Source organism: Haemaphysalis longicornis, unplaced genomic scaffold (assembly GCF_048455015.1).
Source record: "Haemaphysalis longicornis isolate Haplotype H1 unplaced genomic scaffold, Haemaphysalis longicornis Haplotype H1 scaffold_1, whole genome shotgun sequence".
In the NCBI taxonomy this organism is placed as follows: domain Eukaryota; kingdom Metazoa; phylum Arthropoda; class Arachnida; order Ixodida; family Ixodidae; genus Haemaphysalis; species Haemaphysalis longicornis.
In genome coordinates, this window is record NW_027526203.1 from 340,340,889 (window position 1) to 340,354,977 (window position 14,089).

The 14,089-nt window shown below is 44.3% G+C and overlaps 1 protein-coding gene across 4 annotated transcripts in view; it reads right to left on the reverse strand.

Moving 5' to 3' along the window:
- LOC144152985 (uncharacterized) overlaps positions 1-14,089 on the reverse strand; it is a 167,409-nt gene that overhangs the window by 5,911 nt on the left and 147,409 nt on the right. Inside the window, exons 4-8 of one of the 4 annotated variants that reach the window (XM_077684623.1) lie at positions 13,380-13,485; positions 6,618-6,676; positions 4,887-5,133; positions 3,215-3,247; positions 1,587-1,692 (exon numbers count right to left, since the gene is read on the reverse strand). In XM_077684623.1, coding sequence (XP_077540749.1) covers positions 5,075-5,133; positions 6,618-6,676; positions 13,380-13,485 — 224 coding nt within the window. In that variant the 3' untranslated portion in view covers positions 1,587-1,692; positions 3,215-3,247; positions 4,887-5,074. Of the gene's footprint in view, positions 1-113; positions 205-1,577; positions 1,693-3,214; positions 3,254-4,886; positions 5,134-6,617; positions 6,677-13,379; positions 13,486-14,089 lie in introns of those variants that run through there. The other 3 variants (XM_077684616.1, XM_077684610.1, XM_077684603.1) reach the window with 3 other exon arrangements.

Genomic DNA, 14,089 nt, shown 5'->3' on the forward strand with positions numbered 1-14,089 from the left:
GACATTTTTCTGGAATTTCTACTTGAGAATGTTTGGTATGTATTTTAATGCAGGTGCATTGCAGGTTTTGATGTGCACGCAAGATTTGGAATTCATTGAGTAGGTTGACTCACCAATGCAGGCAGCGTCTTCACTTCTTGGGCACATTTCGATGTCTCTTTTGGTGTGGCCCACAGCCTCCATTTCTTGCGAGTTTTCGTGTGCCTAAAGAAGGGAAAAAGTACAAAGCATTATAACAGGGATAAAAATTTGTACCCGGCTGTTGTCAGTAAAAGAAATTAAGGTTCACTAAACGCTTGACTCCATCTGATGTGTACTAAATACTGCCAGTTGGAGGGATCATGAAGACAGCATGCAGCCTTAATTCATTTGAAGGATTGGGCCTTCCATTCCGCATTCTTATTTGACGCGAAATGACACCGCCATTGCTCAGTAACCTGCAGTTACGAGGGCGAATTTCAAATTGCCCGCTTCTTTCACGCTAACGGTCTGCAACTGTGACAACAGACTAAGTTTGATAGTCAGTATGCTGACCACACATTGAGGTGCACAGCGCAACAGAAGCCGAAACCTGGGCTATATGAAATTAAAGCTAATTAAAGCTAGTTTTCCACGAATTTGTTCTTGCTTTAGATAACGAAGCCCCTGCTCAGCAGGTACATTCAGCCAGAACTCAACAGCTTGGGCCCAACCAAATGCCAAGTGCTTTAGACACAGTGTAGCCAGCCAGAGTTTGGTGGTTCTGAAAACCGCCAAACTTAGTCCAGGCTTTTAAGTACCATTGTCAAATCATCACATAGCTACAAGAGCCACTCATATATCTCCAGTCACTCATCGAATCATTGGTTTGACATGAATTTTTATAGCATGGCCATTGTTAATCACCTACAGTACCACTACACAATAGCATCATTTCCTATCTCAACCAAAATTAGTCAGGTTTTCACACCTACAACTGATGACTTCATTTTTGGCTGTTTTCATTAGCTCCAGATCTTCTTGTGACATCGCAGAGGATATTTCTGGGGTTTTGCTACCCATTCTATAGTAGTTCTAACTATGGAACCTAATTAAACTCAATGTGCATTAAAATAGGAATGTTTATTTTTCCAGCATCACAATGTTTGAAAGAAACCAAAGCCATATGGTCCCAGTCACTTTTTCACTACCCTGTTTATGTATACTCAGGACTTTTCATGACAATTTAAGCTGGCACTTGAAATCCCTCATAGGTTGCCTTTGCTACAATGCTCGAGAACATTAAATCTAGGTGACCTGTGGCGAAAACACGGCGAATGTAATCTGCAGTATCTGCTTCAGGACATCCAGCTTAGTGCAAAATGTGCTCACATTGCATGGTTGGTTTTCCTTGTGCAGACAACCTTATGAAACCAGACTGTGTGCTGTACCCTGATATTCCATCAATTTTTGCTTTTGATTGCCATCATTAATCATTCTGGAGCATTGTGGCAAAGTTGACCTATGAGAATTATGTTTTAGAGCTCGTTGTGAAATGTGCTTTTGGTGGCCAGTGCTCGAGACTGCTTGAAAATGTGAAGACCAACTGGAAGGCTCACCTTTTGGCAGTCCAGGCTACCAGGAGGCAGTTTTCCAGAAATAGCACCACCCCCATAAAAATAGCCACAAATACTATGTACGCATGGCTGCATGACTGTATGCATGACTGCAAGGCTGCAAAAGACAGAAAAAACAAGCTTGTACTCGAATTGTTGGAGGTTAGAGGACACTGTTGATGCATAAAGGGGCTAGACACATCACACTGTGTGCTCAAGGTTGAATTTTTAACAACAGGAGCACATTAGGTGCTATTCCTGTCAGTTGTGTCAGTGCACTTTAGGCAATACAAATAGCGTTGCCTTATTTGCACTGTGCAGTGCATATCTTCTCATTGCTCTCCCTATTTTCCAATGAGAACAGCTGAACATGCTTGATTTTATACAAGTTCAGTGGTATATAATTTGTCTGGGGGATAAGATACTGGAACATCCAAGTTCTACTTAATTCAAATTAATGTGCGAATTTGTCCCTAAGAAGCACCCAGGCACTTTTTCTTTTCAGCTAAGGAGCTACTGTCCACTCCAAGTGACAAAACACACCTTACATCATTAGATGACAGCAAATGCACAAGCAAATTTTGCTCCAGGCATTGCTCACTGGCCAGCTGTAGTAATACCTAAAAATATCAAGTTGCAACAAGTTCAATGCTGTTGATTGCATTTACATTTAATACAAGTGTATTTCTAATAGCCAAGCGGGTAATCTAACATTTATCAGCTGCGTAACTCATTTTTTTTCAAAATAAATAATGACATAATTATGAAAGATGACCCACGTCATGAAACCTCTGTACCTTAGACTGTAGTTTTGAGGAATACTCTGGTATAAAAAAAAATGCGATACTTCCAGCAAAACATGTTGGCCGAAAAACACCACATGTACACTGCTCAAATAGTTTTACGTACTAAACTGACCAAATAATTAAGAAAAGTCCATGATAAAAGGCACTGTGTGTAAACAATCATGTTTCAGCATGCAGTGACGATATGAAACATCCTAAAGTATTAACATCGTGTCTACATGCAACGTAAGTACACGTTTCACATGCGCTTATGTGTATTCTAGGAACATCTCTGTTAACTTATGAATAGAAAACCTCAAAAGCAACTGGGTATCTAATTACGAATATTCCATTCATGCCTTCCACCAAGGTATATTATAACAGGGTACAATGAAAGAGAGTGCTTTACAGTGTTATTATTTCTGTCAACAGGCTCTGTCACAATCAGAACCTCACTTGTTATGCGCTGCATAGACTAAGGCATTACCAGACATTTTCAGCCAAAACAGTATTGTTTATCAATGATATTTTAAGAATACCTTAAAGAATGCAAGACGACTCTTTTGCATAGTTGACACTAGACAGTGTAATGTCAACTGCATGTAGCAGCAATTATAGCCTTTGTTTCCTCAGCTGTACCTAGAAAAGGTCACCATGAATAGGGTGAGGCAAAAGCTGGAGCTATATCTAGTGGCAATGTTTGGGCTGAAGCATTTTTTTCAAAATTCTTCGCTTATCTTCTAAACCTTTTTATCTGTTTAGGAAATGTATACAGTGTCTAGTACAGAGCCTGTGAAAAGTTTCGTGTAATCTCCGTGCAAGAATGACATAATGAGCATGCCCTATACAACTTACACGATGTTCATGGTTCAATCATTGCTTCCACATCTGTTCCTTTCGAAAGCAAATAGGGGCGGGACACAAACAAAGAAGCACAATTAGCCGAGAACGTCCACACACAGCTGAGCACATGTACACAATTCACTCACAAAAGCCCACACAGCAGCTGAGTCGCTGTAAGTTCATGTTAATTTTTCTCTGTTTTACAAATATACTCTGTAACCGATACAACTAAAGTGGCTGTATGGTTCCTGCTGTTCAAAACTGGTTAATGTTCCACGGACTGTGGTTCATCATTCACAAAAGTTGATGAAAATGCTGCAGTATGAGTCCTCAAGCAACAAGAACTTCTCGCTAAATAAAACCAACTTGTAAAAAGTCACGCAACCTGTCTTAGAGCTGACGTGTAATGAAAGCCAGAGTGTTTAAACCAGAGACCCTGGATTATGCATGGCAATGTGACCTATAGAATGCAGTTCGGGACGAGAAATGATACTGTGCTTTAAGCATTACCACCAGGCTCTGTCAAGATTAACTAAGAACATGCAGGGATATTACCCAGAGGGAGCGCAGGGGACAGCAAGAGGGACAACTAGTAAATATGTATCACTCAAAATTTCAATCATTCCGTATAGAAACGTTTGCATCGACCCTCTAAATAAAACTGATGTGCAATCAGCTCAATTGGGCACTAAGTCTAATTGCACAACTCAAGCCTTTCTGCCTGTTCGATTCCACTCAACGGTGGGTGGGGCAACCATCTTTCCGTTCGCCCCCACTGTAAAAGCTAAGAAAGTGGGCTTCTTCTTTTCTCCCTCTGGGTTCTTTCCCTTTTCTGAAACAGCACAGAAAATATGCACCAAAGTGTGCATAGAATCGCAACTATACAATAGTGGCATATGTTGAATTTCTTTTAGACAACAAAGATATCTGCGCTTTCCACTAGATTTGTGTCACACCAACATCTTGTGCACACTTCCTGGTAATTTTGAACACCTTTGAGGGGCCATTACTCAGCAATGCAGCCGTGATCTTTCAATTTTGATTTTTATGGCTACCTTGTTCGTGCATTTGTACCATCGATTCCTGTCAGGCCTAAAAAAATTGGTCGTCATTTGTATGTATTGTCTTCAGTTATGACTCATGCATATGTTTTACTCATTTCATTCCTGCAACACAGAAATTTCACATCTCTTTTTGAATGTTTATTCGAAAAAGCTTGTTTCATTCACTCAAGGCATAATATCAGAGCTGCAGGCCGCACCTTGTGCTGGCCTGTATATAGCTGTGAATAAATTTACTCTAGGTCTCTCTCTGCTTCGATATTTTTGTGCAGTGTTGAGCTACTTTGAGCAACCTGCATACTGCTTTTCTCTCAAATCAAACTTCCCTATCAAAAATATACAGGCAGATGCACTTGTACACGCAACTCAGAATTATGCTTCCAACTTGAGAAATTTTCCAGGAACCTCTGAGTAATTGGTCATTAAAGAAAATTGTGTTTCTGATTGGCCAGCGTCCAACTTGGACGCAAGGCAACGGTGGCATTTCTGCCACCATAAACAGACCCTGAGTATCGAGCACACAAAGACGCAAATCAAGGTACACGACAAAGCAAGAGAATTGGGCAACACAAAACAAGGCAAAAGAAAAGAAAGAAGTGGCGACAAAACAAAAAGCAACCTACGTTTCAAAACGTTTTGATTTTTCGTTGGCTCTTCTTCTCCAGCGAATCTTTAGTTGCTTGTTTTAAATAGCCTATATACATACACCGTCTTATATATATATATATATATGTATATATATATATATACACAACATATATATACACACATACATATATATATGTAAATAGTTTCCTAGAACAGACGACGCCTATCGGACCCAGTAGGACTGCATCATTTGGATCGTCGTATCATACTCGGGAGGCGCTGCTGGGGAAAAGGGGGGAAGAACAGTGAGGCACGAGCACAAACAAACGTGGCTCACAAACAGAAACATGCACAGTGCGCTTCAGCAGCTACGCCTTTTCTCTTGCAGGTTTCAACTTCAACAGGGTATACTGGTTTGAGCTGGTCAATACTTTATACACTTGGTTGGAAAGGCACAGCATAGAAAAAGCATAAAACACACTACTTCATTTCTTGCCATTTAGCCTATTTAAATGCTGTCAGTACCTTCCTGGACTAGCTGGTTAGTGGTAAAAGAAGGAGAGAGAAAGTGTGAAAAAGCTGTCGCTGGGGACTTTGTGCTGTACTGGCGTGAACAAATATTTTGCCAGGGCCAGGCGTCGATTGCATTCTGTAATGAGGTGAATGTTGCATTGTTATCTACATTTTTTCTATATGAAAATTTTGCATGAGGGATGGTGATATTTATCGGGTGCAAAGGTTTGCGTAACTGGGGTCAATGACTTTGAGACAAGTGAAGGGATGTATTTTTCATAGAAGCACCACAGTAGTCAAGATAAAAGTGTATTTTTTATCATGGTCTTTTGTTTCGCAAGCTCCATTGACATACACAGTACTAAAAGTAAAGCTAGTATACAAGTGCATAGACCTAATTTATAGCGCAGTGTTGCAGAGATGCACTATCGTTATTAGCGCTTGTGGCCATCAAAATAGCAGTGTCTGCAGAGTGGTAGGCATTCTGGCAGAAAATGTCCTGCTTTTTCCACTTCATTTAGAGATGTGAAGCAAGTCTTCGCCTCTCAGCAATTTTTTTGCTCACAAAAGTGTGGGGCGTGGAGGAGGTGTGACAAACACTTCCAGTAGCCATAATGCCCCTTGCACAGCAGTTTGTTCTAGCTAATTCAAGCACATAGTAAGTTTGGCAATGAAAATTTGTTGAGTGTTAAGGTCCAATGGTTATGATAACGTAGGATGTATATAGTTTTGAGCAGCTCAGTGTAGCTAACAAAGCAATAAGAAAAACACAAATTCTACAGCGTGCAGAGACTAATGACCAGACGCATTGGAGCAAGCAGACCATCACAGCCAACATACGGGGCAGGGGGAAAGAAACAAACCAAAACTAGACGGATATGACCGTACTGTGCGCACAAGCTCGTGTTTTAGCTGCTACCTTTGCGATGCTTGTTGCACTCACCTTCGGTATCTTAACGGTTACACGGCACATCAAAAAGTGCAAACAGAAAAAAAAAAAGAAAAGAGACAAATTTGTCACCTTTGTTCAATAAGTGAGCAAAAATATACATTGTGCAGGCAGTTATGGTGGGTAGGTATAAAGGAGTACCACAGGTACGAGGAACATCTGTATAAAAAAAAAAATCCTTTCCTTTAGTTTACTTACATTGAAAATAAGCTGCATGTTTCTTCATGGGCAAATTAAAGTGCAAGTCCCCATTATAAATATAGAAAGGGTGAGACTAGAGTGACAAAATAAAGTGCGAACTCACTTTTCAATGACGCAGTGTCCTTGTTTTCACAACGCTGCCCAATAAATCCTTCTGCACATCTGCAAAAAGTAACACAAGTTGTTTCAGTGACCGCAAAGTTCAGCTAAGGGCGAGCCGTAGCTGCGATGCCAATTTTAACTCGACTGGCCGGTGCTTTTGTGTGTACGTATACAGTCAAAACACAATTTAACTGATAGCATGAAGGCGTGCAACCCAGTTATCCCCTTCCTATAATCCCTTACCCCCCCCTGGGGCTACGAGCCCCCTCGTTAATAAACACAATCAGTAAATTTAATGAAAGCTGATTTTATGACATTTCTAATTAAATGAAACCAGTTTTCGCTGAACAGCTAGCCTAATGCAAGCAGGATTTATTTGGGGGGAAGGGTGTTTCCAAGTTTGGAGGTGGGGAAGGGAGAGGACCCTTCAACCTCCCGTGCCCTACCTATGCCACAGGAGACCATTTGCATTTTTGAGGTGTCCTATGGTTGTGCACAAGAGCTGTACTGTATGGTTTAGCAAAAAAGTTGTAGCTCTCGTTCGAAGGCATTCACTCTTTAAAAAAGATTGCATCATATTTGGCCACTGAAAACACACCATGACTGTGAAAAAAGTTAAGCTCGGTATGTCAGAAATGCCTTTTATCGACGTTTTTTAAAGTTTCAGTTTTCGTCCTCTCCCAACGTTCGGGACCATAGAATACTATGGTCCCAAAAATACAGCTGTAACTTGTGTTTTGATGCAAATATCTCTATAACAATGTACACCATGCCTGATTGCTGGAACCTGCAACCTTGCTAAATTTTCATCTTATTCATTACCATATATAATTAGGAATCACAGTTTTCAAATGAACAAGTCACCACTGCACCCAGAGCAGCTACAGAGGCTGTACAGGGTTCAAAAGAACGATTGCAAAATGCATTTAATGCGAACTCCCTAAAATAGATTGGAGCATGTTTGTTCACTAGGATCATGGTGTAAGAAGTATTGGTAGCAACACTTGCCGTTTTTTGGACAAAATAAAAGTGCAAGACATTGTGTGCACCATCCGACATCATCGGAGATAACCACGCTATCAGGCATCTTTCTACAGTGATGCAGTATGATGGTGCTTAGGTGTGCACGTATACAGTGAAATCTCATTGATACATTTTTAGCAGGAACTGGAAGATAAAATGTATTATCCAAAAAGCGTATTATCCAAAAGGGATTCACCAAAGGAGGAAAACATGCTTGCTCGGCAAAACATTTTTTTTTTTTTTCAGAAACCTTGAAATAGCTGGTCATTTTTACTCTGGACTTGTTTTTATTTTCAGTACAACAAAAAAGTCTCCGTAAGGCGTCTTCACCACAATGCTCCAAAATGACCCATCGAAATGGCCTAGTTTGCAAAATTGGCGAACGACGAAGCCCAAAATATGATTTGACTAAAAAAATGCATGCGCGCCAAGACAACACACAAGGCGTGCAAGACGTTTTGCATTGCACAATGTATCAACGCAGATGCCCTTTTTCACTCAAATTGAATTCTCGATCATGTCATCTTCCGAATTTGCTCACTAGGCCACTTCGATTGGTCATTCTGGAGTATTGTGGTCACGACGCCCTATGGGAACTTTACAGAAGAGTAGTAGCTCTTCTGAAAAAAAAAGGCCGCGTATCTGCTTGCTTCGCTGCAAATGTCGAAAAACGAGTTTTCTGCAGCCCCGGCTGAATCAGTGCCCTCCTAGGTCTTTTCCTTGCGCTTTCTGGCCGTGTTTTGCATCTAGACTTGGCACTTCATGACCACTAGCATGGTTGCTGAAGAGTAGAAAACCAACGATTCACGCGTTGCATGCCTAGCTGGAACGTACTTCTGGCAACACTTGTGGCGCCACCTGGCAGTGGCCCTGGGAAAAACGCGGACGTGCACACCCAGGGCCACTGCCAGGAGGCGCCGCCAGTACCGGTGCGCTCCGCGTTTCGTTTTCTTTTCTACACTGGCTGTAGTATTTCATTCGCTGTCGCAAAAATCAAGCATCCATGTATTTTTTAATAAAGGGACGCTGCAAATGTCACTTATGTATTGATGTTTTGCCTCAGATATGCGTAATGTTTTGTTTTTGCTCAACAATGTTGACAAGTATGTACATTGCCATCAGATTTAGAAGAAAAGTGCACAGGCAGGTTTAGTAAACACCCGTGCCTGCCGAGCACCATGTATTGTTGTTGTTGTTGCGCCTTTAGATATAGCACAATCTTAGTCACTTCCTCTTCATTTCACTACATAGTGTGCAACATTACCAAACTCTAACTGCATTGGCTGCAGTATTTGTTTCCTAGCGGTGCCAACTTTGCCGATTTCTGCGCAGCGTGGAGCTCCGGAGCTAGAAAACTGGTGAAGTTTTGCAACCAAATTATCAAATATTTCAGGCCAAAATGTTAAATGGGCGAATAATGCACTATTCCTATGGGTAGTTTGCCGGCGATAAAAAAATGCATATGCCAAATTGTATGAATGAGATTTCAGTGCATTGACATATTTGGGAGCAAGACTGACTATCCACCATCAGTGCATAAGGCACGTGACCATTATTGTGTGATGATGATGTAATGTTATACGAAATTCCATTGCAACTATGATGATTATAACTGATAACATGACAAAGCAGCTGCTTGTTCAAGCGTATTCCTAGGCCAACACAATTTAGGTGAATTTAAAATACATGCGACAATGCACGCCTTTTAGAACTGCTCCGTGCTGTAGTGAACATAGCTATAAACAGGCTGCCAGAATACGAGAGACAAAGCCGCACTTTACGTTACAGCATCGCAGGGGGCGCTACTGAGGATTTGGTCCGTTCACCAGAAGGTGCCCAGAAAGTTCTCAGAAGTGAAGTCAACGAACTATGCTTTAATATTTGGTCACATAAAACGTACAATAGATACAATGGAGCTGCTGTCACAAGTTCACTAATCCGTCTGCAGCCGCGTACTTGACCCGTGCCTTAACGGGGGGCTCGCATTATCTCGTCGTCAAGGGACCGAAGTCCCTCGTGCGACAGCGTGGTACAGACTACCGTATTTTCCGGTGTATAAGTCGCGTTTTTTTCTGAAATTTTTGTTGGTGCGTCTTATCTACCGGTGCAACCTATGTATGGAATAAATTTGGTACATGGTGGCCGTGCGTCGTCCGCGCTCGAAAAGGTGCCTTTGTGCTGCGTGAGGTCAGCGCGTGTTGAGATACAGCTCTATGGTCTAAATGAATGAATTATTTGTTGGCGAGTTGGAGGAAGAAGGTTTGGATGGTTTTGCCTAAACACTGTCTGTAAGTACGTGCCTTCTGTGTGTATCATTAAACCATTTTTGAGAAGTTAGTTCTGTCTAGACTTTGGATGGTAGATGCACGTGTCGAGTGCTGCTTACTGGGGGTTGCGTTCAGAGGCGGCGGCCGCTGCAACCATCTACTTTCTCCACACTTTCTGACGGACTGGTCTTCTATGAGTTTACCTGATTGAGTGCGTTTTGTATGCCGGTGCGTCTTATAAACCGGTGCGACTTATATGTTTTTTTTTTTTAAACTGCCGTTTTGAGGGGGTGCGACTTATACAAAAGTGCGACTTATAGACCCGAAAATACGGTAGTACCATACAGAAGAAAGGACACGCGTCGGAGGCTCTGTGCGGCACACGTGGTCCCCCCAGCGTCGGTTGGGTTAGCGAGCGCTCAAGGCCGCGTGACGTGACACCTCGCTCCGCACCGACTGGGAGGACCGAGCGGTGCTCCCAGCCGACGGGTAGCGTCAGCGGGTCACGTGACCTGCGCACCTCTCGCCGCCGCTCTCCGCGCCTCCTCCAAGGCTGTTATTTCGGGCTCAAGGGGGAGCGAGGACGGCCGCTTCTGCTGGCTTTGCTATAAAGTTGGCTTTGCCGCAAATCATTTTCTCGAGGGACGGCATATTCGTGACTGACAACCTAGCGAGGTCACAGCCGCAGCTGCTCAGCAAAAAAGTTGGGTCTGTCGGCGTACGGCATAGAAACCGGGCACCCGCCGGCTCCATGCTGTCAGACTAATATGCGTGCGTAATCAACATCATCGCAGGAAGGATATGTGACGTTACCCAATCACTTCTTATGAGTTTTGAATGCGAAAGCAATAATGCCGAGTTCAACGCCGCTCATGAGGGCTCATTCGAATTTTGCGCTGAAAGTAATGTTTTCGAGTTCTGCGATTAAACTGGTGAGGGCGATTTTTTTAGTTATTACGACAGCACGTTGGATGTAAACCGCAATCATTTGGGCGATACTGCCGCGAATAGTACTGCCTCATGTGGCCCGTTCTTGATGACATCAGTACAGTCGGGATGACGTTGAACGTGATCGCGGGACCCACACAGCGGCCATTTTGAGAACTTTGGGGATTAAGGAAGCAGTGAGTTCTTCCCCTCGTTGTCTCTCGCATGATACAACCCTGATACAACCCGTATCATGGCGCTGCTGCTTGTTTCTTTGCCACCCGAGCGATCACCTTCAAGTTGCATTCCGACTGTACGTCGCTGCTGACGGACCACCGCTGCACTTCGCTTTCCAGGTTGCTCTACACGTGTCCGGGAAGGAGGGGGGCGGGGGGGGGGGGAGGATTCTGAGTTTGTCCGTTTCGAAAAATGAAGGAAGCCCACACTAACGCGTAAGACTTGAAGGTAGCGAAGCTGTACGCAATCTTCACGACCATCACGACGCTTTAAGTTCACGATTGCAGCCAATTTGCTTCAGCGCTGCCGCAACGGGCTTTACTCCATCTTCGTTGCTATAACGGTGAAGAAGCAGAACGAACGGAACGCGTACGCTTAAACTAGGCGCCCGCAGGTGCAACGTGTACCCTATCACGTGTTCTATGTCGAGCAGGTGGCGTGATTCTTCCCCCACAGCCGCTGCCGTGTGAGGAAGCAGGAAGCCGTTTGACCCGAGTGCACGGGTAAGACTGATTCTAACTCCGAATGTGTAGCAGACACAGGTTATAGACTCCTGCCGGTGCCGGTGCCGGTGATTTATTTTCTTTATACCGTTACACTGAGTTTTGTGAAACGCCTGGAACAACGAATTGCTAAGCAGCTTCGCTGTTAAAACGTTCATTTCGCGTTCGTTTCTGTCGTGGCGTAGGTGCACTTGCGAGGCCTCTGACCAATGACGTGCGCAGATACCGACGCCTCGCCTTGCTTGTGCTACGTCACACCTAATCGTCTGCCTTCGGCCAATCGGGGATCGCTCGAAACGGATACCTTGAAACATCCATGAAAATGACAAAACTGAGAATTCCGCTTCAGGTATTGACTAGCTGCACTGTCCTTTTCTTGTGTTTTATTAGTGCTAATAACGCGGTATGGAGCGTCTCGCTGTCACGCGGGTTCAGGAGCCGTTTCGTTGCTTCTGACGCCGCCGACGCCGGTTTTCTCGCTCAGTGTACCCTTTAATAGCGAGTTTTAGCTGATCGTTTTTCACGGTCCGCTCCGCTCCGATAGCAAGCGGGAGCGCCATTGCGCATGCGTGGCGCGCTTGGCCTGGTTGCGCTGAGCGGGCCGCCGATAGCAGAGCGGACCGTCGAAAACGGTCAGCTAAAACTCTATAGTGTTTCGCTTTTCATCGTCATAGCGAAGTAGCGAGGTGCTTGTGCATAAACAGGCTCGCATCAAATGCGGGAGCGCACTTCCGTGCACAATAGCAGACGTTCTACTCGGAAGTCCGGAATTTCGACAAGACTCGGATACCGACAGCGTGATGGCTCTTGCTGTTCGCATTCTTAGAGAAAACAATAAATTCGGCGAGAGTTACCAGAGTCGAAACAAAAACAAAAAATATGTAGAGAGGCGACTGACCTGCACCAACAGACGCCAGCTATTACTATTCGGAAGAACCCTGACGCGCTGCTATCTGGACGCCTTTTGAGCGCAATGGCATGAGTCGCCCAAATATTCGTACACCGTGGCTAGGATAAAACTCCAATCCTACCAAGTTGTGTGACGTTCATTAAGTGAGAAGTATAAGTATTAAATTGCAGTTTGAAGGTGAATTTTGAATTTAGGGCTCCACCCGGGTTTGGCCCCTGTCATTTCGCGCAAACATGGTACCGTTCTTGCGGTCGTTTCCTCACTCACTGAAACCCAAAAATCGTTGCCACTTTTCTTTTCGTCCTTGTTTACAGACAACTAGAGTTAAGCTTATTACGGTATCACAACACTCCTGGCGTCATTGTACTCAACTTTCTCGAGATCAAAGAGTTGCTGCTTTGCCTTTCCTGTCTTCAGTGACGAAATATCTGCTTTCAAACGGAGAAGTTGAGGTAGAGTGATGATTGCACCTGAACCACTTTGACAGCGATGAAAAATGAATGCAACGTGCTAATATAAAACGTATATTTGAACAAGATCAACAATCAATATTATTACTGCGGACTTCAAACCATTTTATTCTTCGCGCCAACATCGAAATCGAACGCGTTCACGAGTACAAAATTCGGCAGCAATATGCCTCTTTTATATGTCATTTCAATTGTCTTGATCCGTTTCTTTGTTTTCTGACCATAGAATTTTTATTGCGAACTTTTATTGCAATCCAAAAGCTGCTCGAGAGCAGCTTTTGGATCTGCCCAGGAACTGCTCAGCACTGCGAATAAAAGACAGGCAAATAAAAGAGACCGAATCTCGTCTCGCAGCATGGCTCAGCCACGGCGGGCCCTGTTTCGTTGGCAGGAATGGGCGTTTGGGGCCCGAGGGCGCGCACTCACTGGCAGACTGGCTCCTTGACGGCCTCGTAGAAGATACAGGTCCCTCCGTTGAGGCAGTAGGAGACCAGCGGGCAGGGCCGTCCTTTCAAGGGCCATAGTGTAGAGTCTATTACGCCACGAACGACAGCAAAAGGGGGGCGCGTTTTTGAATCAACGTCAGTGGGCACTCGCGCTGCGCCGACAGGCTCTCTTGCTTTCTCTATTGCTCGGTGCAGGCAAGCGTCTTCGAGGCGGCAACAGGCGCACGTGCACAGGCTGTACGAGGGGCATGCGCGCTACGCCCTGGCCTCTGACCCCGTACACGGCTACGGCTACTCCCGCTCACCCACTGCGGAGCCTTTCGATTCCCCCTGTTTGGTCTCCGAGGGGCTAAAAGGAAAGGAAGTCTGCTGACAAAAATGGCGAAGACATGACACTCTAAAACGACCCTCGGTCTGGCAAGGATGAACAGGTCCTCCACCTACCCAAATATTCTCCCTCGCGTGTGTCACACGGGTCATTAATGCGATCTATTCGAGAAACAACTTTGGTTTTACATTTGGCTACCCCGAGGAGGTATCCTGACTACACTTTTGCCTCAACAAAAGCGCGGGCATTCTAAAGAGTGTAATATGGCGAGATTTTTCAGCAGGCTTTTGTCTCCTGCAATTCCCTAGCACGGCTGACGCGAAGCAATAAACTCGCGCTACGTTCTTTACGAGCTGATCGAC